Source organism: Mauremys reevesii, linkage group 7 (genome assembly GCF_016161935.1).
Source record: "Mauremys reevesii isolate NIE-2019 linkage group 7, ASM1616193v1, whole genome shotgun sequence".
Classification (NCBI taxonomy): domain Eukaryota; kingdom Metazoa; phylum Chordata; order Testudines; family Geoemydidae; genus Mauremys; species Mauremys reevesii.
In genome coordinates this window covers 87,079,588-87,106,863 of record NC_052629.1, presented here as the reverse complement: position 1 = coordinate 87,106,863, position 27,276 = coordinate 87,079,588, and the positions used below count along the sequence as shown (strand labels likewise).

At 39.9% G+C, this 27,276-nt stretch overlaps 1 protein-coding gene across 14 annotated transcripts in view; it reads right to left on the bottom strand.

Moving 5' to 3' along the window:
* The window catches only part of SLC6A1 (solute carrier family 6 member 1), a 164,900-nt gene that overhangs the window by 53,984 nt on the left and 83,640 nt on the right, over positions 1-27,276 (bottom strand). For all 14 annotated transcript variants that reach the window (XM_039481420.1, XM_039481415.1, XM_039481417.1 and 11 more), the window contains 8 exons: positions 20,004-20,429; positions 19,225-19,356; positions 17,462-17,562; positions 10,838-10,947; positions 10,576-10,708; positions 6,865-6,999; positions 6,638-6,741; positions 6,136-6,260 (listed from right to left, as the gene is read on the bottom strand). In XM_039481420.1, coding sequence (XP_039337354.1) covers positions 6,136-6,260; positions 6,638-6,741; positions 6,865-6,999; positions 10,576-10,708; positions 10,838-10,947; positions 17,462-17,562; positions 19,225-19,356; positions 20,004-20,241 — 1,078 coding nt within the window. In that variant the 5' untranslated portion in view covers positions 20,242-20,429. The remainder of the gene's footprint in view (positions 1-6,135; positions 6,261-6,637; positions 6,742-6,864; positions 7,000-10,575; positions 10,709-10,837; positions 10,948-17,461; positions 17,563-19,224; positions 19,357-20,003; positions 20,430-27,276) is intronic.

Sequence of the window (27,276 nt, the reverse complement as noted above, 5' to 3'; positions counted from 1 at the left end):
CCCCTGCTCAGCCAGCCCCAATCAGGGGAAATAGATTGGGGCTGGGGAGAAGTCTGGTGCCTGGCCTCTGGAACTGGCTGCACCTGTGGGCCTGCAGATTGAAGAGCCACAAAGGCTGGCTGGCAGCCAGAGCGGGGGGGAATGGCCAGGGAAAGGGTAGTCTCCAGGCTGGGAGAGACTCCCTGTAAAAGAGGAGATAGTAAGACCTGTAAGGCTCTGTAAATAGTATCACTGGTGGTGGGAACTGTGTGTGAGTAAAAGCCACGGGTGCTGCATCAAGACATGGCTCACAGTGCTTTATTGGAACAGCAAAGAGCTCAGCAGCAGGGGGGGCCGAGGAAAGGACCCGGTTACAAGTGGTAACAGCTAATTTAGATCTCACCATTTTGTATGTGTAGTTGTGATTATTCTTTCCAATGTGCATTACTTTGCACTTTTCAGCATTGAATTTCAGCTGCCATTTTGTTGCCCAGTCACCTAGTTTAGGGGGATCCTTCTGTAATATTTTGCTTTCAACTTTGGACTTAAATATCTTGAGTCATTTTGTGTCAACCACAAATTTTGCCATGTCACTGTTCACTCCTTTGTCCAGATCATTTATGAATACATAGAACAGCAATGGTCCCAGTATTCATGGTCTTTTTACTATGAAGCACAAGGGTGGAAGGTGAAGGGGGAAAATGACCCTTATTAAAATAGGAAAGAGTGTGTTTTTGTTGTCTCAGCACACTGGGAACTAGCTGTTGGTACGCTGATGGCGAAACTCATAGTAGTCTAAAGTAATCATAGAAATAAAATTGGAGTGCCTCTTCCTAAAGTGGATATCCTAGTTATTAACTGTAAATTTAATATAATCTTTATTCAGTTTTCACAGAAAATAAGTACATCTGTGATAACTGGCGGGGACATATTGTAGCTTTTGGAACAGCAAAGCAGCAAACAACATTAGATATCTGAATGTTATCATCTTCCAAGATGCTTACCTTCCAATATCCTCATTGCATATACTTTGACCTTTGCTGATCACCATTATTAAATATGATTGGAATGCCTCCCACATGGCAAAAATCCCAGAAAGAGAAATATGCCCTTGCTTTTGCTGTGTTCATATGCACCAATGAAACAGAGCAGAGGTTGTGATGGTAGTGTCTTTAAAACTCTCTTGCTTCGTACAACTTTTTACAAAATTAAATTGGAGCATTTAAAGAAAATGATGTCAGGAATAACTATATCAGGACTCAAAGACCAAATATTTCAGATTGCATCTTGCAACCCCATCAGAAAAGATGTCATGTATTATCAAGCCTACATGCTTAAAAAGAATATTAGAGGTGGGCCCAATCCAATATAGCAGATCTGCATTGCTCCATAATTTTGGGTTGTGGATTCTGAACTAGGATCTGCATCCAAATTTGGGAATTGGTTCCTATCTCTGGACCAGACCAAAAATCCCAGCTCCAAACACCCTTGAACTAATGTGCACATAATATATAATGTATGAAATCCACATGTGGACCCAAGCTCCTTTCTAATAATAATGATGCTCTACACCTAACAAAAGGGAGCAAACATTATTCACAGCTTAATCCAAATCGCAGGATATGAACCACATTTTTTCCAGTGTTGCTTCATGAGTTGATAAGCAAAACAGAGTCTGCTTCCAAAATCAAATCCCAGCAGGAATATGGAACTGCCAAACCAGATCTGGCTGTTGCACAGCATCTGTAGTGTAATTGTCAAATGAAATATACATAATATTTCAAAAGCCAGAGCCATAGCAAATGTCATAAGATGCCTTTCCCAATTTATGTAGCCTATCTCCTGTTTGTGAAATCTAGGGAATGCCATCTGGCTGTTATTTTTCATTACTATTTGCATATTCTATTATACCAACATTGCTGAGAGAAGTAGCATTACAGCACTATACAGAGCAGAGAGTCATGTGCTCTCTGATTCTACAGAAAGGCTCTTTACAAGAGCAGCTGCTGATAATATTGATTAAAACCTAAGTCCAAAGACAGCCATATCATAGATTCATGATACTGCATATTACTTTTTCAGAATCAAAGAGATGTGAAGCTCTGAATATGTGGAAGAAAAAAATATTGACAAATAAAATCCAAAATAAGTACCATGTACATTAAGTCCTATATCAACATTAGAAGAGTTTGATTCAAGATTAGAAACCAACACAGCTCTCTGAACTAGTCCACTTCTGTCTTAACTCTCTCTCCACTGTCCAAACATCACTAGGTAGAGTAGTATTTTGGGAAAAAAACCCAAACATAATTATGACACAAAATAAACATTACTAGCCCACTCATGATCTCTTAGCATATTAACTGTGTTTTACTTAACACAGAGTGCTTTTTTGTAAACTGGGTTGAAAGTGTTTTTTTTTTTAAATTCAGAAAGGTCATTTAATAATTTCCCCATAACTGTACTGCTCTCATAACTATTCTGTACTTCTGGGTCATTCTGATATTTGTCTGTTATTTAAAAAATGTAAGAACCAAACTGTAAAGAGAGAATGACCCACACTGAAAACATTCTCGTTGTTTCTGTTTCCTTTCTGCTCATCTCACATTGTAAGGAAGAGCCCACGAGATCTTGCCAAGAGTTGGAGGTGATAGTGGTGCTGCTGCCAACCTTAGAACCTTTAGCATAGTATTAATAGGACTCACTTGAGATGTGGGAGACCAAGGTTCAGTTCCCTCCTCTGCCTGACGGGGAGAAAAGATTTGAACAGAGGTCTCCCACACCCCTAACAGAATGCTTTAACCACTGAGCCGAGGGATCTTCTGATGGAAAAAGACATTGGAGTGGCGGGGACTGGATCCTGGGTCTTCCAAGGTGGGTGCCCCAACCACCAGGCTTAAGAGGGATGCTCACTCTCTCTCTGGCCCAAGGACAATTTAAGTATTTATCCACAGTGGAACAGCTTCAACAGGAGAGACTGAGGGAGCCCCTCTTAGCACAATGGGCAGAGCACTCACCTGAGAAAAACACTCCTGTTCAAATCCTCTCACGTCCTCAGACAGCGGGGGGAATTAAACCTGAGTCTCCCACATCCTAAGACAGTGCTCTAACCACTGGGCAACAGTTATAAGCAGGGTATGGCCACCACCACCTCTGGCCTGAATTTGAATGGAACCCGATCCAGTAGGCGGTGACTGAGTGTGAGTATCGGATCAGGCCCTGCACATGAGCTAGGCAGACAAATGCCTGTCTTCCCCTGCTCTGTGGATTGCTCTGGCACTTAGACATGAGACAGGTGACTGGATGTCTAGAGTGAGGCAGCAGTGCAGTTTCCTAAAGGCAGGAGGGAAGTTTTACTGCAAACACACAGGCACCAAGTGAGTTTAGGTACCTACAGTGTTCAGTGGCAGCCTAACAGGACTTTTGTGGACCACAGTAGAGCCTAAAATGGGGACTTAAGGACCTTTGTGGATCTGAGCCTCAGGTGCCTTAGAATGCATTTAGGAGCCTAATGTTTGGCACCCAGGTTTGGAATTGTTGGCAACTGTTCACAGGTGCCACTGGAAATCTTTATGCTGTCACATAGAAATCAAGTGCACAACTCAAGAAAGTTATTTCTCACACCATTGACTTTCACAGCCATCGAATGGGAACTTTACATGTCCTTAGGTTTCTGGCTAACTCCTCTGCACCTATGTTCTACTTAAGACTGTTAATGTTCTTGGGATTCAAGTTCTATTCATTAGAAGACCAGACGGTATTTTATAATTGGGTTATTCATAATAACATGGTAAGACACACTACTCTGGTGTCCCTCAGCCAGTGACTTACAGTTATCAGCATGTTCCTCCATGAGGTTACATCCGAAGAAGTGAGCTGTAGCTGTAGCTCACGAAAGCTCATGCTTAAATAAATTTGTTAGTCTTTAAGGTGCCACAAGTACTCCTGTTTTTTTTGCGGATACAGACTAACACGGCTGCTACTCGGAAACATGAGGTTACAGTTGCTGTGTATCTGTATGGATACCTGGCATGGCAACTGAGTCGTGGCAAGCATCAGCTCTAGTAAGCTAAGCTTTTTCACTTGAGGTCAAGTCAGTGAATTTCAAGCAAAATACAGCAGATTCCTGCTAACCAGGAGACCCAGCTTATTGTCCTGATAAGGGGCCAAATCCTGCTCCCATTGCTAACAGAAGTTTTGCCATTGACTTGGAGGGTCACAGGGTTATGTACCTAGAAAATAAGTCAGTAAGGAAAAAGTAATGACCATATTGGAAAGTCAGACAATCAAATAATGGATGAATGAGTAAAAACAGACAAACAGAACTGATGGTCACTGCATTTCATCTGTATTTATTCTACTTTGGGACCCACCACAGCAAAGGTCTGGTGCTCAGATTTTCACACCTGTTTAACACCCAGTTAAGCACCAGACTGGCAGAACGTGTCCCCATTTGTTAATATTGTCTCCTGTAAGTAGCAGTCCCTGTCATCCATTTTCCTTAGCACAAGCTGGATCCCTAGTAGGTGCCCTAAGAGCTGGGTTTGCTAGTAAGTAACTCAGTTAGGCAGTCATCCTGTTCAGTGTTCACTGCTGTAGGGCCCTATACTCAGGGCCGGCTTCAGGAACCAGCGGAGGAAGCAACACATGCTAAGGGGTGGCATTCCGTCCATTCTTGGGGTGGCACAGTCTGGGCGGCCTTTTTTTTTTTGCTTTGGTAGTGGCTTTTTTTTTTGCTTGGGGCGGCAAAAATGGTCGAGCTGGCCCTTCCTATTCTGGACTGCCTTGAGAGACAATTCATATTAATCTCTCTCTTTGTATGTGTATGTGTGTATAAGGTGCAACTGAGTTAACAAGGAGCTGAAGGGCCTAATAGGGGAAATATTAAATATGTTGATAATCAATTGTGATCAATAATTTGTCAATAATCAGTCTTCGTGTCCACCCTCACACCAGTTCCTATCTCTGTTCTGACCCTTCCTGCAAGTTCCCAACACAGCTGCCTGCTGCAGCCTGGTGAGTTTTCCTCCAGAGGGGATCTAGTACTTAAAAGTGAAATAGCCTTCCAGCCTGCCAGACCTATTAGCACAACATTGAAACTGTTAAAGAGCCATTCAAGTGGTAATGAAGCCATTTAACAAGCATTTGCCAATCCCCAGGTATATACTGTCAGTTTCTGAATTTACTGACAAAAACTGTTGTGCATCACTGTAATATTTACTTTACTCAGAAAATGTTAGTCTACAGGACCTTAGTTTAAAATTTGCTTTAAAAATATTTAATTAGTGTGTTGCTGAAGATTATAAAATCACATATCTAAAAAATCCTTGCATAGATTTTTAGATGCACAATCTGAGTATTAATCTTTAGTCATAAATGCTTGGATCTTCAGACATATAGTTTTTTAAATAAATCCTTCAAAAGACCACCCTGATCTAAAATACACATGCAAGCCCGGGCTGCCATCGGGGATAGGGGCACCAGTTTAATAATACTGCATAGGGCCCCATAAATCCTAAGGACAGCCCTGATTCTGGCCCCTGGCTATTGCCTCTTTTGGTAGACACAGGTTGTGCAACCGTTTGGAACAAAAATGGTGAAACCAGCCTGATTTTGTTGGAAGCTCAGAACTCAGAGTAGGTTTGTGGAAACTTTCTCAATATCAGAAGTTTTCTGAGTGAACCTGGGATGATTCATGGTTTAGCTCCAAACCAGGTGGAAACATGGACATTTCAACTGACCATCACTTTTAGTTTTAGTTCACTGAAATCAAACTAAGCAAAAACTCAACAGGTGTTTCCAAAGTTCCCTGTTTCATTGCAACTTTCCACCTGTCTCAACACCTGCTAGTTAATCCTTTCATATGCCCTTTACTGGATAATGTAAACCTTTACACATCTTGGAGTTAGTGCGTTGTAAAAATACATTTCAAAATAGGTTAAGGGTTACTACAGAATGAAATTCCATTCTTCATTACACATCTTTATCTTAACTGCAAAGCAGCATGAGAGTCTTGTGCTCCAGCAAGCCCTAAAACCTTTCTTGGACTATCTTAAGTGTGAACAAATAATTAAATGGAATTATTGGATAAAATATATATTGCTGTAAACAGACTAATGGATACGACTGAATTGCTTAAAGAAATAGGTTGCCTACCTGATGCTGCAACATCTGCAAGAGACCTCTTTGTGACATTAGCCATGAATCCAACAATGGAGAAGATGACAAAGCCAGCAAACATACTTGTGCATGAATTTATGCAGCACACTATGATGGAATCCCTGAAACAAAGAAAGAGGTGCATTAGACTAATAAATAAAGTAATACTGATTACCTTCCAGTACTTTCTATTATCCTCATTGAGAGGAAGGATGATAGTCTTATGTTTAAGGCACTTGACTGGGGACTCAGCACTTCTGGATTCAATTCTTTGACATACTTCCTCTGTGACCTTGGACAAGTCACAATTTCTCTGGGCCTCAATTCCCTTTTAGTAAAATGGGGATACTACTACTTTGGTCTTTTCTATTTAGATTATTTAATCTTAGGATCCGGAAATGTTTCTTGCTACATACTTGTACAGCCACCAGCACAGTGCGGCCCTGATCTCAGTAGGGATGTCTAAGTCCTACTATAATACAAATAACAATATGTTTACCTGTAAACATTGTTGTGGAAAGGGTTGTAACTTCCAAGAGCAATCAGTGAACCAAGACCCAAACCATAGGAGAAAAAAATCTGTGTGGCAGCATCCAGCCAGACCTAATTGCAGAAAGCAATTTTTTTTTTACTATGCATAGATGTACACTTTGATGGCTGCTTAGATACTCTGTTAATGGTGAGCAATTAGCATGGAACTTTGGTTTACAAGAATTAAATGTTTACCTCAGAATCAGAAAGCTTACTGAAGTTAGGAGTGATATAGAATAAAATGCCTTCCTTTGCCCCAGGCAGTGTCACTCCACGGAAGAACAGGATAACCAGCATGACGTATGGATAAGTAGCAGAGAAATATACCACCTAACAGAAAGAAACAAGGAATTGTGAGCATGGAGTTAGAATGGGCTCTTTACATTAACTTTCAGTAGCTTTAGCTACTTGCTTCACAAGAGTACAGTGAAAGGAACCCAGATTTGTTTTTCAATCTGGAATACTGGGCAAGGGTCAAATTTGATGAGGAAGTGATGGTATATTGCTCTTTATTCCCACATACCAGGTCCAGAATCCTCTACTCACCAAATGTAAATAACACCCCCCTCCAACTGCTCTTCCACCTGCGCTTAGGACAAGAGGCTGGGGAGAGGTCAGGGCTGCCCCGAGGCCCTGGTTCACACTTCTCTTGTCCTCATTGCTGGCAGTGTGAGCACCAGCGCTGCCATGCAGAGCTCAGCCTAGAGGAGAGCACCATATGGCTCTGTTCTTCCCATCCCATGAGCTTTATCCCTGCTAGCAGGGATCTGTTCCTACATCAGGGAGAGGGGAGAGGTGGAAGACATTTGTTGGTGACAGAATTGTCCTGCATTGGTTCTTGACATCATCTGGCTTCCAAAAGCCCTGGGATAGGCCGTTGTGAAGTCAGGACACAAAAACAGATTGGCTGCCTCCTTGGAAAGTATGAAAGGAGGAGGAGAAGGGAAATTCTGGATGGCAGCCATTTCTTTTGAACAGGCTAAGTCCAACTATCAGCTTAACCTGAAAGTGGTGCATGGCTCTTACTGACCAGTGAGAAGAAGGCCTTCAATTGGCCACATCAAAATTTATGTGCAAAGTTCACTTAAGTGCCATAGGGTAACATCACTAGAGTGGAGTCTGAATCTGACAGCTACACTATGGCTATGTCTACACTACCACCAGATCGATGCTCTGATGATTGATGCACCAGGGGTTGATTTAGCGGGTCTAGTGAAGACCCTCTAAATTGGCAGAGCGCTCTCTGGTCAACCCGGTATTCCACCCTGAACAAGAAGAGTAAGGTAAGTCAATGGGAGAGTGTCTCCCGTTGACCCAGCGCTGTATAGACACTGGAGTAAGTCGACCTAAGCTATGTGAAAAACGTAGCTGGAGTTGCATAACTTAGGTTGACTTACTGCAGTAGTGTAGACATAGCCTTAGTTCTCTCTTCAGATAAGTGCCAAATCATCTGAATGTCATCTTCAATCTATATGAAGGGAACATAAGTGATCTCTCTCCTGCCATCCATCTCCACCCTCTGACAAACAGAGGCGAGGGACACCATTCCTCTCCCATCATGGCTAATAGCCATTAATGGACTTAACCTCCGTGAATGTATCCAGTTCTCTTTTAAATGTTGTTATAGTCCTAGCCTTCACAACCTCCTCAGGCAAGGAGTTCCACAAGTTGACTGTGGGCTGTGTGAAGAACAACTTCCTTTGATTTGTTTTAAATCTGCTGCCCATTAATTTCATTTGGTGGCCCCTAGTTCTTGTATTATGGGAATAAGTAAATAACTTTTCCTTATCTACTTTCTCGACATCACTCATGATTTTATATACTTCTATCATATCCCCCCTTAGTCTCCTCCTTTCCAAGCTGAAAAGTCCTAGCCTCTTTAATGTCTCCTCATATGGGATCCGTTCCAAACCCCTAATTATTTTAGTTGCCCTTCTCTGAACCTTTTCTAGTGCCAGTATATCTTTTTTGAGATGAGGAAACCACATCTGTACACAGTATTCAAGATGTGGGAGTAACATCGATTTATATAAGGGAAATAATATATTCTCTGTCTTATTCTCTATCCCCTCTTTAAAGATTCCTAACATCCTGTTTGCTTTTTTGACTGCCTCTGCACACTGTGTTGATGTCTTCAGAGAACTATCTATGATGACTCCAAGATCCAAGGGAGCAGATGTGCACTCAACAGTCACTAAATTACCTCCTTTCAATTATCTGTATTTTGCTGCTGAATGATAGTGTTTTATATCTTGTTGGAGTGCCAAATTCTGGTCCCCTGCACAAAGGCCAATGTCCTATGTGGGGACTGATGGTGTAGAATCCTGCACCCCAACCCAGCAGTAAACTGCAGCTGCTGCTACAGACAATGAGCCGCAGCAGCACATACCTCCATGGCACTTTTTCCCAGGATTTGCTAATTTGGGGAGGTGGTTTTTTAATCACAGAAGGGGTAGTGGGCACAACATAAAAACACAGTGAAGCCCAAGTGTCTATGATAAATGCTGTTCCCAGTCCCAGGCCATCCCCAGGGAAGTAGGAAGGGAGTAGTCCTTATCTTCCCTGCAGCACGACAGCAATTTTGTCTGGCCCCAGCAAGGGCTGTGCAAGGGGGAAAGGCTCTTTGTACCCTTTCCAGCCTAATGTGCAGTTGCATAAAGGTCAGAGCTTAGAATTATACTGTAGCTACATTTCAAATGCATGTAGTTAATGTACAGTGAATGTAGTTTTTGGTAAATACACTGCAATTATATTACTATCACCAGCGGCTATTCACAATATAGGTAATATAGTAATGAGAATACAGGAGTATTGGAAAGCATATGTCCTAGTGGTAGATTTATGGTTTAACATAAACACTTAATTGTCTAGTATGGGATTTATAAGTATTGATGGTCACAGAAGACCCTGAATGATAATATCCAAACTGTTGCACGTTTCAGTTTCTGTGGCCTGATTCTCATTTATTCTAAGGCTGTTTTAACCTGCCCATGCAAGGTAAAGGGGCCTCAAACTGGATGTAACCAACCTGCTCCCCTCTACACTGCCATTGTGGTGCAAAGAAGTCTTAGGGTAGCTAAGAATTAAGTCCTTAAACTATAACCTCTCCCCCGCGCCTCCACATACATAGAGCTGCTTTATTAAGCAGGGACTTACTTGTTGATCCAAAGTATGAAGTTGTGAATTTCTTCTTACACGCAGGATTTTGTGCAAAGTACATGTGACAGGTACAGGTACATTACTAAACATATTGGGCCAGATTCACCAACTGTGGTGCAGGGAGGTGTACATCACATCTACATCCATTTTACATGGTTTTAAATTGACCCATTTTTCGTGAAGCTTTTCATTATTTCTGTATGGACATTTTTAGTCATTGATTGCAGTGCTGTTGTAGCTGTGTTGGTTCCAGGAGATGAATAGGCAATTGCCCACTTCATTTTAAGTGGAGTTCTACAATATGTGTGAACCCCTTATGCAGAACTATCTGTCCCATCTTGTATTTAGCTTGGAGACTATAATAGCTTTCTCCAGACCTGAGGAAATGCTCTTTGAAGCTTGAAAGCTTGCCCCTTCCACCAATAGAGGTTGATGCTACAAAAGAAATTCCCTCACCCATCTGGTCTCTCTCTTGCTCTCTCTCATTTTTAATAATTATCAAGTAATTTTGGAGTAATTATCAAAACCCTTCATACACTGTTACAAAATGCTTTACAAAGAAATCCAGGGTGAAAAAAATGGAAGATTTTAAACTTTGTAGTAAGGCAGCATTCAATATCTCAGAGGCATTTTCCAGAAAGATGGCTGTCACTAGTACATCTTGCCTTATGAATTTTCAGAATACTTGGTTGAGCAAAATAGGTACAGTTTTAGTTTAAGAGCACTTACAACAGTTCTAAATCTTACCTTTCCTGTCCAGCCTACCCCCTTCCAGATGCAAAAATACACTAGAATCCAGGCAATTGCCAGTGTAATCGCTAATGGCCATCGGATTTGCCCTGGCTTTTCCAGTCCATCTGTCATTTGGTGCATGTTGCGTCTAGAATCAGCAAAAAGAATGGCACATTTGACAACTGCTTATCCTGAAGTGAGTATGTATATGTATTATAACAAGCTGAACTATGCATATGCACACAAATGATGTATAGAAAGATTCTGCTCAGCTTACTCCCAAAATTCAAGCACAGCACTTGTCATGTTGGTGGTATTTGCTATACTGTAGTTGGAGAAACAGCGCTCTGTGTTCCATGCATTTCCACAGTGTCTCCAAGGAAGAGTCTATTTAAAAAGAAAAAATATGAGACAAGCTACTAACAATGTTTTACAAGTAAACATTACCTCAGGTATATCCTCTAACTAGGAATGACAGCTGACTCGAAAACTAATGTAGGTTGAGTTCTGCACTGCACGTATGTCCTGGGGGGGAATGTCTGCCATAAAAGTTATTTAACTTCTTCTCTATCATATGAATCAAATGTGAAAACGTTTCCTCCTTTCTTCACCATATCAGACAAAAATGTTTCAGAATCAGCTATGCCTCTCAAAATGTGAGAGCGTATTGACAGTTCTTTAAGCTATGGCTGCTCTGGAGAGGAGCTCAGGAGTCCTTGTTAAATTAAAGGTAATGAAATGTGACTATTGTTGAGCACACCACATCCAAAGGTTTCAGGTTCCCTCTCAGACTGAGGAGGAGAGATGTTTACAGGAACTTGAACTACAATTGCTATTTTCCAGTGGCATTTTATACAACAGTGTTCCTTACTTTAAGAATTGATGTTTTGATAAAAAACAGAATCCAATGACTGAATATCTGTACAAGTAATTTTGGACAACACTGATGTCAATAAAATATATACCCTGTTGATAGTCATACTTTTGGAAGCCAATGATTTTATGTATTATTGCAGACTACTGCACATATTACAGCACACAGAGTAAGTTTATCAGAGACTTCATGGGAATTGAAAGTCAAAATACTCCAATTTAGATTCCAATCCTACGCTACTAGCATATACCAGACTACCAACAACTTTGTTTCATGAAGAACATGTTATGCAAAATCCAGAAAATGTTATGTGCAAATAGAATAGAGTCACAAACAAACAAACTTGGTTCTTTAAGAGGGCCAATTTCCCAGAGCTGAAAGTGATCTTGAGCAGAATTGAGTGGGAGGAAAAAATAAAAGTGTGACTGATACTTGGGAATTGTTTATGAATGCTTTAAGAAAATGTTTAAGAAAGCTGAAAGGTATCAATGACAAATCTATGGCCAGTAAGGTTAAGGAAAATAGGAAGAAATTCTTTAAATGCATCATCAACTAACAACATCCTAATATTGGTATTGAATCATAGTCTCAAAGAACCATAGGGTTAGAAGGGAATTTAAGGGTCCTGTAGTGGCCAAGATGAAGGATTTGTTGTGTCTAAACCATCCAAGACAGATGGCTATCCAGCCTCTTTTTGAAAATCTCTAGTGAAGGAACTTCCACGACTTTCCTAGGCAGTCTGTTCCATTGTCCTATTGGTTTTACAGTTAGGAAGTTTTTCCTGAGATTTAATCTAAATCCGCTATGTTATAATTTGAACCCATTGCCTCTTGTCCTGCCCTCTGTGGCAAAAGAGAACAAATGTTCTCCATCTTTCTAATGGCAGTCTTTCAAGTATTTTAAGATTGCTATTGTGTCCCCGCTTAATCTCCTCTTTTCCAAACTAATGATACCCTGTTCCTCCAGCCTTTGCTCATATGGCTTCCATTCCATCCTTTTGATCATACTTGTCGCTCACCTCTAGATCCTTTCCAGTTTCTCTATGTCCTTTTTATACAGCGGTGACCAAAATTGGACACAGTACTCCAGCTGAGGCCTAACCAGCGCCAAGTAGAGTGGTACTATCACCACCTGTGACTTGCATGCTATGCCTCTGTTACTGCAACCCAAAATTGCATTTGATTTTTTTTACAACAGCATTGCATTGTTGATTCATGTTGAGGTTGTGATCCACCACAACTTCCAGATCTTTCTCAGCAGTGCTGCTGCCAAGCCAGTTATCCCACATTCTGTATTTGTGCATTTGGTTAATCTTCCCTGAGTGTAGCACCTTAGATTTGCCTTTGTTGAATTTCATTTTGTTGTTTAGAGCCCAGTTCTCCAATTTATCAAGATACCTTTCAACTTTAGTGCTATACTCCAAAATGTTTTCAACCTCCTCTAGCTTTGTGCCATTTGCAAATTTGATCAGTATGCTCTCTATTCCTACATCCAGGTCATTAATAAAGCTGTTAAATAACACTGGACCCAGAACAGATCTCTGTGGAACCCCACTTGAAACCTCCCTCCAATCTGACATCATTCCATTAATAGTTACTCTTTGTTTGTGGCTGTATAACCAATTATATATCCACTTAATGGTAGTTCTGCTGAGTCCTCATTTCTTCAGCTTACTTATGAGAATGTCATTTGGGACTGTGTCAAAAGCCTTGCTAAAGTCCAGGTATATTATGTCCACTGCATTCCCCCTATCACCAAACCAGTTACCTTGTCAAAGAAGGAAATCCAGCTGGTTTGGCATGATTTGTTCTTATTAAATCCATGCTGGCTGCTAGTGATCACTCCTTCATCCTTCAAGTATTTGCAAATGGAATGTTTTATACATTTCCCTAATAGCTTCCCAGGTATTGAGGTCAATATTATATTTGTTCAATATTAGATAAGGATGGTAAAATTGTCAATCATGAGTGAAAAAAGCAGAAGTTTTCAATAAATATTTATGTTCTGTATTTGTAAAGAAGCAGGATGATGTATTCACATCTTACAGCAGGGATTCTCAAACTGAGGGTCGGGACCCCTTAGGGGGTCGCGAGGTTAATACATGAGAGGTCGCAAGCTGTCAGCCTCCACCCCAAACCCCGCTTTGCCTCCAGCATTTATAATGGTGTTAAATATATAAAAAAGTGTTTTTAATTTATTAGGGGGTCACACTCAGAGGCTTGCTATGTGAAAGGGGTCACCAGCACAGAAGTTTGAGAACCACTGTCTTACAGTAATAAGGAAATACTTTCTATTCCATTAGTAACTCACAAGGATGTTAAACAGAAACTATTAAAGTCAAACCTTTTAAAATCAACAGGACACACATGAGTATTAAAAGAATTGGCTGAGGGGCTCTCTGAATCACTAAAATTGATTGTTAATATATCTTGGAACATTGGGAAAGTTCCAGAGGACTGGAAAAAACTACATGTTTCACCAATATTTTAAAAGAGTGAATGGGATGACCTAGGATATTATAGGCTGGTTGGCTGATATAAATGCCGGGAAAGATCATGAAAAGACTGATATGGGATGCAAGCAGTAAAGAAATAAAGGACGGTCAACAAACAGATTTGATGCCTTTTTGAGATTACAGTTTTGCTTGATCAAGGCTGCTGTATTGACTTAATAGACTTAGACTTTTGTGAAGCATTTGACTTAGTCCCATAAAAAATATCAGTGCTATGCAAAACCAGTATAGTGCAAATTAAATGGCTCAGTAACTGGTTAGCTCAGTGGTTCTCAAACTTTTGTACTAGTGACCCCTTTCACATAGCAAGCCTCTGAGTGTGACCCCCCTCATACATTAAAAACACTTTTTATATATTTATCATTATAAATGCTGGAGGCAAAGCAGGGTTTGGGGTGGAGGCTGACAGATTGTGACCCCCCATGTAATAATCTCATGACCCCCTGAGGGGTCCCGACCTCCAGTTTGAGAACCCCTGGGTTAGCTGATATATCTCAAAGTAATTACTGTATAAATAAATGGGGAATTATCCTAAGGGGTGTTTCTAGTGGGATTCTACAGGAATCTGCTCTTGACTCAGTGCTATTCAATATCTTTATCAATAATCTGGAAAAAATATAAAATCATTTCTTAACATTTGCAGATAACACAAAAAATGGTGGAGAGGAAATGATAAGGGCAGGTCAGTTACACATACTGACCTGGACTGTTTGGTCAAGTACACTTTGGTTTGAACAATGTGCACTTTAATACAGCTAAATGCAGTCATATATCTTGCAACAAAGAACTTGTGTCATACTTACAAGATGGGAGACAATATTTTGAAATGGAGTGACACTGAAAAGTATTTGGGAGTAATGGTAGATAGCCAATTGGACAATAGCTTCCAGTGCAATGCTGTAGGTAAGAGAGCAGACACAATCTCTGGATAGATAAGAGGAGGAATTTCAAGTAGGAGTAGAGAGATGGTATTACCTATGTATACAACATTAGTGAGGCCATTACTGAAATATTGTGTCCAGTTCTGAAGTTCCCATTTAAAAAATAATACTGAAAAATCTGGAAAGGGTTCAACAAAGAGCTGCAAGAATTATTCAAGGTCTGGAAAATATGCCTCATAGTGAGACACTCAAGAACCTCATTTTATTTAGTTTATCCAAGAGAAGGTTAAGAGGTAACTTGATCATGGTCTACAAGTGCCTACATGGGGAAGACATTTCTGATATTAGATGTAGCAGAGAAAAGCATAACAAGATCCAGTGGTTGGAAGCTGAAGCTATACAAATTCAGACTAATAATAAGGCCCAATTCTTTTTAGCTGTGACGGTAACTGACCATTGGAACAACTCACTTAGAAACATGGTGGATTCTCTGTCACTTTCAATCAAGACTAAAAGATATGTTAAAGCTGAAACAGACATTATGAGTTTGATGCAGAAATTACTGAGTGAAGTTCTATGGCCTGTATTGTACAGGAGCTCAGACTAGATGGCGATAATTGTCCCTTCTGGCCTTAAATCTATGAATCATAAAAACACCTTAAGTCCCTAACTAAAGAGCTTGTCCAGAAACAAGATGCAAGTTATGATGGAGTATGTATTCATTTCAATTTAATGTGTTTTGAAAGTGGCTTTACCAAACTGTTTTTTCTACCCATTTTTTTAAATTTATAGAAAACAAAAGTTTCTTAAATACGAACTATAGAAAATAATGAGAAGCAAAATGAAGCTTCCTTAGAAAAGCCAAGTCGAAAGAGACTAATGGAAGCTGAATTTCCATTGTGGCATGCACAATACTGAACAACAAAACATCATCAACAAACTGAGCCAGATTCTTGGCTCTACCATGGCCCCTTTCAGACACTTCATTGGCACAAATTAGTCATACAGCTGCCTTAACTGACCTCTTTAATTTACAAACTGCCTTGAGGCTGTTACAAATTGGCTTGAGGCTGCTCTAAAATGCACTGAGGGGAACTGAACCAATCTCAGGATTAGGGAACCCCAAAGATGCAGAAAAGCTATCTTTGTCCTCCCCCATCCATGGTCTTCTGACGAACAGAGTTTGGCCAGCCCAGAGAATCTGGGCCTCTATCTTATAACAACATGGCAGCATAGAGAAAAATGTTTCGAAAGAGGAGTTGTTGTTCTATGCTCACCAAGTGCTACATTGTTGTTTGTTTCTTTCTTTCTCTTTGGGGGAGAAGGGTGGAGCATCTTGGTAAATAAGGAACACAAGATCAGATCTGTTTTACCTGTGCTTGCTCTGATGAGAACTAAATGGAAGGCATCTCATACAATGTATAGATCACACATATGGGTGGAATACCACTTAAGTTTCCATGAAATTCAATTCAGCATATAGTGGAAGAGAATGAAGATTGATTTAGACTGCCCTCTACAAGAAGTGTGTTGTCCTCAGGCAAAACTCTCATTCATTTTAATAGGAGTTTTGACTGGGTAAGAACTTCATAAAAACTGCATGAGTGGGTCCAGTTGTACAGCAATGGTGCTTAATACATTATGAATAATAAATATGAAATTAATAAGTCCAAAATTTCAATGTGCTCACTGTAGTTCCAGTTATAATAGACCTTTATTTTAGTGATATTGCTTGTTGAAAAAAACAATACTCAACTTTAGAGCTCATTTAAATTTTTCAACTGAAATATTTTTCTGATGAAAAACAGGGTTTCTTTGAACACACTATTTTTCATGAAAATGTCTTGAGACAACATTTTTGGTCTTTTGACAACACTTTTGATCTTTTAAGGGGAAATTCTGAAATGAAATAAAAACTTCTTTGAAACTGAAATTTGTTTTGTTTCAGTTTTTGAAAACCAAAAACATTTTGAATTTCCTTCTCCCCCCCATTTTTCTGTCTTCCTTCTTTTTCCCACTAAGTGCAACAAAGTGAATAATGTCCAACATTTTTTTTCCTCCATCACTTTTTCCACTGTATCTTTTCAAAACTTTGTTAGCACTGGAAAAGTTACAGAGTGGCAAAAGGAAAAACAGAACATTGCAACATTGCCACTCTAACTTTTCCAAAATTAGAGAAGTTTTGAGAAGTTACAGAATATAAAAGGAGAAAAAGGAAGAGAAAAAAAGTGGTGGGTGTCTAAGGGACCAAAACCTCATTCATTCCATGCAATCATGATTGAAAATAGGGAGAAAAAATCTGAAATTCTCACATTTTGGTAATTTTTGGCTTTTAGAAAAACTGAATCCAAATGAAATTTTCACTGAGTTTCATTTTGTAATTTTTCTGAACGAAAAAACGTGAATACATTTTTTTCAGTTTAAATTTTTGTTGGGGAAAAGGGAGATTTTGTGTGCTTTGTTTATATTTTTTAAACTTTCTCTACTTAAATAAGAGGTTCTGTTCAATTTAGTTCTCAAAAAAATTATTTTTTCAATCTACAGTGATGTTTACAAGGAGGTGGATTGGATTAAGCAGCTTTCAGCAACAAGTTTTTGTTTCTTCTATTAAAACAAAAGTACACACACACTTACAGTAGTAAATGAATTATATAGGTAATATATGGCCCAAGAAATAATCACAATGTAGTAAATATTTAGCCAAAAGGACAGGACGGCAGCTGCTAACCCCACACCTGCAGGAAAACAAAACAAAGTGAATATTAGAGATTTTTCTACTATTCTTAGCAATGTTTTTAACATCAGCACTAATACAAATGGTGGCAGTTGGAAGGGGAAACAACATATACAGAACAATTACATCGTATTGATTTATTGATCATGTACCCGGTTGAAACTCTAGAAGTAGCATTATAACAAGTGGACACTAATTTTAGGTGATTCATGTTTTTGGGTACCCAAATTGAGATACCTGATCCTTGATTTTGTGACATGATAAACCCTTGCAACTTCTATTGACTTCCACTGGAGTTGTGGTGCTTAGCACTTCTGAAAATAACAAAAACAAACATCTCCTAGATGTCTCTAGTTGGCACCCCAAAATGAGCGGGTACTTTTGAAAACTGAGGCCTAGTTTTATGTGCAGTACTTTGTTTCAATACATATGAAAAGCTCCCAACCCACAAACCCACACTCTACCATGCTGCTTCCTCAAGTCAGTCACCACACCTCAACCCTGGTCCCTCAGAAACTGCCTGTGGATAGAGAATAATTATCCTCCAGCAGCCAGAAAACTCAGGCTGTGTTGGACCAAAGACAGGGAGCAGAACTGTGGGCTATCCACTGAGAATACCCCACCCTCAGCTTCCCACGGGAACCCCTCGAGGGACTGTATGGTATTCATGCTGATCTCAGAGGTACATGGGACCCAAACCATAAAAGACTTTGCCGATCAAAGTCAGTATTTTGAATTGTGCCTGGAGAAGATCTGGTGTACACTATAGAGCACAGATGTAATGTGTTATCTGTGGGAAACACCATTATGTAAGCTGTAACCTGCATCGCCTGAATTTTCCAAAATGCTCTCCAGGTGTAGTCCTATTGCAGTAATCCAGACAAGAGTGGGACAAGGTGAGAATAAGTATGGCATGGTCTGCATTCGACGGGGAAAGTCACACACACAGATAGCAATGCAGGAAAGCTAAAATGTGTACTGTAGTGCGGAGCAGAACTAACTTTTGAATACATATTTGAAACTTGTTTCATTTCAGGTTTCACTACTAACCCAAAGCCCTAGCTCTGGGTGCTGTGGTTTCATTTACAACCAAGACAAAACTCATGGTTTCTCACTGTTGGCATCTCAAACCAGGAAAAACTAAGAAGTTTGGACTAAGTTTTGCTCTGAAGTTCAAACTTAAAGTTATTCTATTGGGTCCTCTAGGCATTATTGTAATACAAATAATAATATTAATAAATAATAGGGGCTGAAAACCCATATGAACCAGGATAAAAGGAGATTGTCTGACACTGCTTTGAACTGAAACCATTATGTTTTATACCTGCTCCACATAGAACTATTCAAAACAATCTTTACTATTCTATATTCTATCAGAAATATAAATTTATAAGACTAAGTAAAACATTTATTCTGAGATTTTCAGAACTACTCAAGAAATTCGGATGCCCAACTTCTATTAATTTTAATGGAATCTGAGTGTCTAAATCCTTTAGATGACTTTGAAAGTTTCAGCCCCACTTCAAAAAATCAGATGTTTCTTTAAAAAAATGAGCAAAGTAAAAATGAAGGAACATTGTATGTGCTCTGTAAGTGCATTGAACAGCTTCTGTGACCTAGAAGTATCAGAACAGTAGATGTTAATACAAATCTCATATTGTACCTTTAAACATTGGAGCAAGCTTCCAGACTCCGAGGCCTCCTATAGATGTGAACTGACCAAGGGAACATTCCAAAAGAAACAGTGGAACTCCAGCAAAAATTAAAGTAAGGAAATATGGAATCAGGAATGCTCCTAAAAGGAATACAGCAAGTGGTCTGTTACAGGGAAAAGTTATCTTAAATCTACATTTTTATGAAGAGTCCGATACTTCCATACTTATTATACAGCAGATTTTTTTCATGGTATCATTTTTATTTTGATTATTCAAAATAGCTAACATTCATGAATGCCTTTAGAAAGTCACAGAGAAAGGGACTTTACCCACTATCGTTTGGAATGCTTGCTTTTAAAATAGTTCAGGTGGCACAAAGGGGAAGGAAAGTAGCTGGATCTGGCCAGATGAGAATTACCCTGCAATGGGAAGCTCACAGCTGGTGTAGCCAGCCCTCGCACCATCTCCCCACAAATTCATCCTAGGTGTAGTGGGTGAGGAGGAGGTACTGTAATGTGCCCCAGCTATGGCTAATTAAAGTTGCCAGCCCCCAGGCTGCTCTGACCTCCACAGGCCCCACAGCAGTGAAATCCACCCTGAGAATCAAGGAGCTATAACCAATTCCTTGATGGCACCCTCCCTGCCACACCAAACAAACAATTTTCTTATTTTTATAGGTGGAAAAAGATTAGCAGCAACTTACACTTTAATGTTAAAATAAACATGTTGTGGGGAGGTCTAGTCTAAATATATACTGCAGGCTACAAACATAAAATAAAATGTGTACCTCCGCCATTTTTGCCACAAAGATATGGAAATCGCCACACATTCCCCAAGCCAATGGCATAACCCACACAGGACATAAGAAAGTCAAATCTTCCTTTCCAGTTGTCTCGGTCTGGAATATCTGTTTTCTTCTTCTGTACTTTCACTACCAAGGTTTTAGGCTTGTCATTGGTGATTGAAGCATCACTAAGTTCAGTGGAGATTTGTCCATCTGCAACTTTTGTTCCATTCGTTGCCATGTCTCTGGGTTTAGCTGGAGAGGCTCTGGCAGGTGGACGAGAAATGTCAGCACCAGTCCACGTGGACAGCAGCTTTGCGGCTCTTAATTACCCAACTAGGGAGCTAAGAGTTTGGTAAAATAAAACAATGCTGGACTGGAATGGTTTGTGTTCCAATCAAAAATCCCAGATTCAGCTTCTCTATTAATCTGTAAGACATAAGATCAAAACAGAATTCAGAAGTGCTTCTACTGTAACCTCTTGTTGAGGCCTGATCCAAAGCCTGTTGATATCAATGAGACAATGTCCATTGATTTAATAGCCTTTGAATTGAGGCCTTTCCTTAGGAAAGCTACTTTTGCTGTATGTTTTATCTAAGGAGCCTTATGGGAGGTTTGGTGTTGTCTCAGTGGTAGCAGGATCAGAGATAAAATAGTGAGAGAGCAAACATGAAACTACATAGCTTCAGATCTCATGCTGGTATAAATATGCATTAAACAATTCCAAGAGCACAGCATAACATTTGTCAGAAAGTGATGATCTACATTGACTTTATTTTATGCTCCAAGAAAAGCAGCAGAGTGGTGGCAACAGTCATGAAAATTAAACAAAGGCTCTTCACACATCCCAATTAATGCCTACGCATTAATAAAGATTAGGAATATTTTTTGACTAGAATTTGGAGCAGTTTTGCCTGCAGAAAATAGGAGTTTAAAATCAATTTACAGGTTGGTCAGGGACCCAGCGTTTCCACATTCCAGTGCATAATTTTGCTCCAAGGCATGATGTATCAATAATGAAATTGCTACTTTAAGAGTTTAAAAGAGGAATGTTTTCATTGTTCAAATTTTAACAAATCAATGACATTCTACATTTACATGTTAAAGATTTATTCCCATGATAATTGCAGGTTCTCTTTATTTTCAGGGAGCCATCATGACTATCACAGTGTTATTTTCTGCAGATAATTGCTGTCTTCTTATTATTAAGACAGTGCATGTATAACAGCACCTTTCATCCAGGACACTCCCAAAGGAATTTGCAAATAGTAGGCTATATTGAACCACAAGGCTCAACCCTTAAAGGCTGAAGTAAAGTAAGTCACACACTTATATATTCTTACAATTAACGGCTAGCATACAGAGCACAGATGATTCACTCCACCTTGTAATTTAAGGTAACAGGCTACAATGATCACAACATCCTTGCCCTGTATTTTCTGGTATGGGTTACACCCTTGGGACATTTAAACATAATTTGCTAATACTGAATCAATCATTCTGCACAGCTTTACCATGTCCATGCTACTCTTTTGTGGCCTGAGTACACACAGGAGAAGCAGCAGAAAATAGGCATGACTGTACTATAAATAACTTGTGACATCTCCTGCAAAGTGCTACCCATCTGCAATTCCTATTGACTTCAATGGATTAATTTCAATTCAACCAACACCTTTAAGGATATGAGCTCTTGAATACTGAACATCCATACGTCATTTGCAAGGGGCAAACGGTTTTAATAACGAGGGGGCTGAGCATTCATTCAGTTAGTTAACAATCATTAAAACTGAACTCTGAAATGAAAGCAACAAGATTCACTGTAAAGTTATTTGGCTGCTGCCTATAGAAATCATACATGTTGTTACTGTGTTAGCAGTATGGGTGATACAAAGCCCAGGAAGAACAAGTTACTCACACTTTCCTGACATAAAAACAAACAAGACAGAGTTTATTGGCTTTACTCTGTAGGTTGTATTTATAATCAACAGAAATTGTAAATGAGAGTTTAAAAGATTCTGACAGTCTGATTTGAAACAGTCCTTCTCTGCAGCTTTTCAAATCACACTGTACTTTCTATTCCTCTTTGATCCACAGGTCACAACCCTGAATAGAAAGATTTCATTTGGATAAATCACTTGGAGTTGTGCTGGAAAGATGAAATCCATTAATTTCAAATACATGTTTATAACATTATGTTCTTTTCTCTTCCATTTTGCTGCTGGACTCAAATTGAGAAATACCAACAATTTATATCACTCTCTTATTAAGTCCTCCTCCTTTTGAGCTGCAATTCAGAGCACATCTCCTCTGATCACACATCTCTGGTCATATTTTAAATTACCATATTCTGTATTGTGGTGCAAGTCTGTTGGATATTTCTGCAGGATTAGTTTCAAGCACTAAAATATACTAGGTCCCATTTCATATTTAATACTTGATGGATAAGGATTTGTTAAATACAAGTCAGCCAGGTTCATAAAGCATGTCCTCAAGACATGTGTGTCTTGCTCAAGATGTTTGATTCTCCTCTCCATCATATTCCATGCTTACGTACAGTTGTTTTGACTGCAGAGATCACTGATGACATGTATTTCCAGCTTTTTACATATATCAGATATTTCTTCCATCGTTTCCAGTTCATCATCCATTAGATTAAAATTAAAAGATAAATGCATTTACTTTGATTTCCCCCATTCCCTAAATGTATATGCAAAGTTTGGATAGCTAAACAACTAGCTCGCTGATTTGTATCTATAAACATGGGAAAATGTGGGGTTTCTGTGCATGCAAAGACACATGTACGCGCGCGTGTGTGTGTGTGTGTCAGTGTCAGATTCATACATGAGGGTGAGGTCATTTTGAAAATCTGGCCTTCCCCATCAGGGACACACTATGAAACTCATGGTGTCTCACCACAGGCAACTCCTGCTATTATGTAGTAACAACTGTACAATTTGCTAACCCAACCTACTGATGAAAATACAGAACTGCAAATGTTTCTTTGCTGATTTGCAGAACAACAAAGGATATTACAGGGAAATTAACTGGTATCTAGTGCTCTACTGCCTATTTAGATCTTTTTCATGTTGAAATATGTGGCATTTTACATTGGAACTTTAACTGAGGCTATGCTTTCTTGTCATTAACACATGACAAGTGCTCAAGAAAGAGGGAGCTGAATCGAATGAAAGGTGAGGAAAAGGCAAAGTAGAGTAGATACTCCTGCTGAGATCTATGTCACTGACTCACCACCATACCTTGCATCCCTGTTCGAAATGTCATCATGGTAGCCAAGGATTGTCTGAGCAAAGAGCAGAGAGAGACTAAACTATTTTCTCACCCCTACCGGTGGTGGGCCATACAGGTCAGAATTACAATACATTGCACTATCTTTGTGTATTGTACTGTACCCATTTGTGCCTTTCTAAGCTTTCTTGGGACAAGCACTAAGCTCTTTAAAGCACTATGTATACATAATAATTGTCTGGCTATGCCAAAAGGACAGGAGACACTTGATATGGATTTTAATCAGGCCACAACTTTATTATATAGTTGCCTGGGTCCACCCGGCAGATAAGTGTACAGTGCAGGCAAATACATGTTTATTCAAATCATTACCCGCACCAGCCCCCCTTCATTTTCCATCCAGGTTCCCCTCAGCCAACCCATAGCTTGGACCTTACCACCCACCCTCCTCGTAGAATGGTTAAGGTAAATTATAAGAATGGGGTGCGATTGGCTCCCTGCCGTACCAATCATAGGTGTCCCAAACCCACCTCCCCTGTTCTGTTCCTTTATTCAGCACCTCCTTTTAAGACCTTTACCAGGCTATTTATCTGGTCACTGGATGCCTTCCCTATGGAGTACCTGCACTGGACATCCGCCCCACACTTACAAAATAAATTGCGATATATAGTCTACCACCTTTTCTTCTTACCAGAAAAGGTCCTCCCTGACACCAGCTCTGGGGAAGGTGAAAAAAACTCACTCCACCAAAGCCAATCTGGTGGTGCAGGAAAAATTCCTTCCCAGCCCCCCTAAAAAGTAGTGACTAGCACAATGCCCACAGCAGGTCCTAACCCAATCTGATATTCGCCACCTCTGTGGGGGGGTGGGGGGGACTGCCTTGCCTGCGGTGTGGAAAAAGGGGCTTCCAATACCCAGGACTTGCACTTTTAGAGCCTTCTGACCTCACCTTTTACATTCCTGTTCACCTTTTGCAGCAGTTTCTGATCACATTTCCCTCTCCCTCCCCCCCCACCATAAAGCACTGCTGCCTTCCCTCAGCAAGCCCAGACAACGTTCCCCCGACTTTAAGTGCGGTGCTGTCATTTCTTCCATCGCAAATTCACAGAACTTTATCATTGCCGGATGACTGCTTGTGAGTGCTTGGCTTCTCAGATTCATTCTTAAAGTTTTCCATGCACATTGCTTTTTTGGGTTTTATTATCCACTTACAGAAAGAATAAAATTGACTGTGTCAGTCAATAGAAAAAAATCAGAAGAGACATTTTGGGCTTATCAACCTGGACATTTATTTTAAAACTTTCACTTTAAAATAGCAATATCAATGCTGTGATACAATGGTCCAAATTCCCCCTTCAAGAGCTCAACTGAAGTCAGGGGAGTGATTAATTTGGCCCAGTATTCCCTGATTCTGGCAAAAAAGAATTGTTGGGTGCTAGTTAAATACACACAAATGGTAAAATATTCACCCTCCTCCTTTATTTTGGGTTTAAGGTTGAGATTTTCCCAGGAGCCTTTATGGAGACAGGTGTCCAAATCTGTGCCCATCTCCCTTAGGTTTAAATTTTCAAAGGAACTCAAGTGAGTTGGAAAGCCTGTCTCAGGACAATACAATGGTTTTCTGAATATGGGTGTGGTGCTTATGTTAATAAGGAATCAAAGCTCCAGCTACAGTCAACCACAGGGTGGGAAGATGCTAAGCAACCTTAAACCAAGCAAGCTTGGGAACCCAGTTTGACTGATGCACTTCAGTCCTGATCTATAAAAAAAAAAAAGGGGGGGGGGTGGGGAAGAAAATGGAAAGAACCATCTAACAGCAAGCCTCTGTTCTTCCAGTCTTCCTATGGCCCACTCTGAACTGCTACAGTTCCATGCCACACTGAGGGTGGACACTCCTCGGTGCCCCACTCCTGGATTCCTGCCTCACTATCCTCATTGCATAGCAGAACCTCACTGGTTCGGATGCCAGAGAGTCCTCACAATGGCTGAGATGGGCATGGTTTGCCCCTTCGTGCCCCCTCAAACAGTTCTTTGGATGCCATTTGAATGACCTGCATTCCTGAAGCACGGCTATTAGCACAAACTGCAGCCCAGGTAATGTAAATAAATCAGGGGAGGGGAGGGACAGGAAAGAGGGAGTGCACTATATTGCCACTTAATTAACAAAGGCATAAAATCCCCTTCTCCGAAGCTGCTAAGAGATGTATTTCAAGGGTGCAAGAACTGGCCTCATGCAACTCAAGCACACAGTGATATCAGCAACATCTGTTACAAATGGTACCAAAAATCGAGAAGGTAGGATATGGAACCAATATGCTCTAAGAATTATTTTGGGGAAGATCTGTAGCCTGTGTTATACAAGAATCACATTAGATTATCACAATGATTCCTTTTGACCTTGGAATCTATGAAACTGAAACACACACACAAGCATATGAAAAAACAAAGCTTCCTTTTAATGAATGAGCCCCCTATGTCAAGGATTCCATTAGCTTCAGCCCATACTGTCCACTGTGTCCCTCGCTGGAGTGTAACAGCTCCCAGGTCCTGGCTCAAGGCTATGTTCTAGCAGCTTAGCTCTATGAAATTCTAAAAACCATTGCCTTACACATGCACACACACTGTTGGCCTGATCTAACTTTCATTGCCTCTTTCCATTGACTTCAGTGGTAGCTGAATTAAGCCTACTGTGAAAGCTGTTATTAGAATTCTATTTGTATTGGTGAACTATGTTCAAAGGATATTGACTCTACATACACCACAAGTTTTTAGTTGTAAAACAAACTATGTGTAAGCAACATACCAAAGTAGACTGGGTGCATGAAACTGGGATTGCTGAATCTATTTGAAATGGTCACCTCCCATACCATGATATCCTTGAGCAAGCTCCTCTTAGGGCCAAAATATCATAGTGGTCATTTACTGCCTGCATAAGTGACCTCTTTACTATGCAATACACATATGCAAAATATGATGCTATACTGCATGTACTATTTTACCACACACGTTCATTTGGGACAAATTTTGAAAGATACTTAAAGATGAAGATAGGGACATAGTGGGATTTTCAGAAGTCCTCAACTCCTATCAATAGCACTTCTGAAAATCGTCCTAGGTTCCTATCTGCATGTTAAGCACTTAGATACCTTTGAACATCTGGCCCTTTGTGGAACTCCTGGTAACAGGTGTGATAATATTCATTTTAAACATTTTGTAATGTATACACTTTAACAACAAAAATGCACATGTAAGTACACTGTAACTACATCTTCTTAGGTAACTGGGTAACTGCATATTGAACTAAATGTCAATGTTGTCTGTGTATGAGCAATATTTAATCACCCAAAATAAAATAAAATCCACTGTTGTGTACCATATGTTTTTGATATATATTATAAATAGGTGTCACTTCTTTGGATAGTGCCTATTTACACGAACAGAAGATTTGGCCTCCTGTATTGTTTGATGGACTACATGATTTATATTTCCTATTACAGATCTTGGAACTTGTCACAGCCACAAGTAATGAAGGAAATGCAGTTGGATGTGCAAGTCTCAGTAGGCAGGTACTCAGATTTGTAATGCTCTGTCCCTGAATGGCCATTCTTTTGAACAGGCACAAAATTCAAACCTTAGACTGGTCTTGCTAAATGGACATTTTTTTTAAATTAGCCTATTGTGTACTAAAGTAAGCCTATTGTGTACTAAGGTAGCAACCTGCCATCCAGTTTAGAGGAGAGGCATAAATGTGCATTCTGTGTATCATATCTGTCACTAACCACCTATGTAATCACCTATTTTAGGCAAATGCAGATGTGCACTCTTCAAGAGGTAAATAATAATAAAGTATGGACAGGCCATTCACTTATTTAAAACCTAAGGGCTATTTCAAATCTAAGGCTCCAACACTGTAAGGAGCTCCCCTACACATGGACCTCTGCAGCTATGCAGAGTCCCACTGAATTCAATGGGGGTTCAGCCACGTGGAAATCCTTTGGGCCAAAACCGAAGATGGATGTTGGTGATGAAG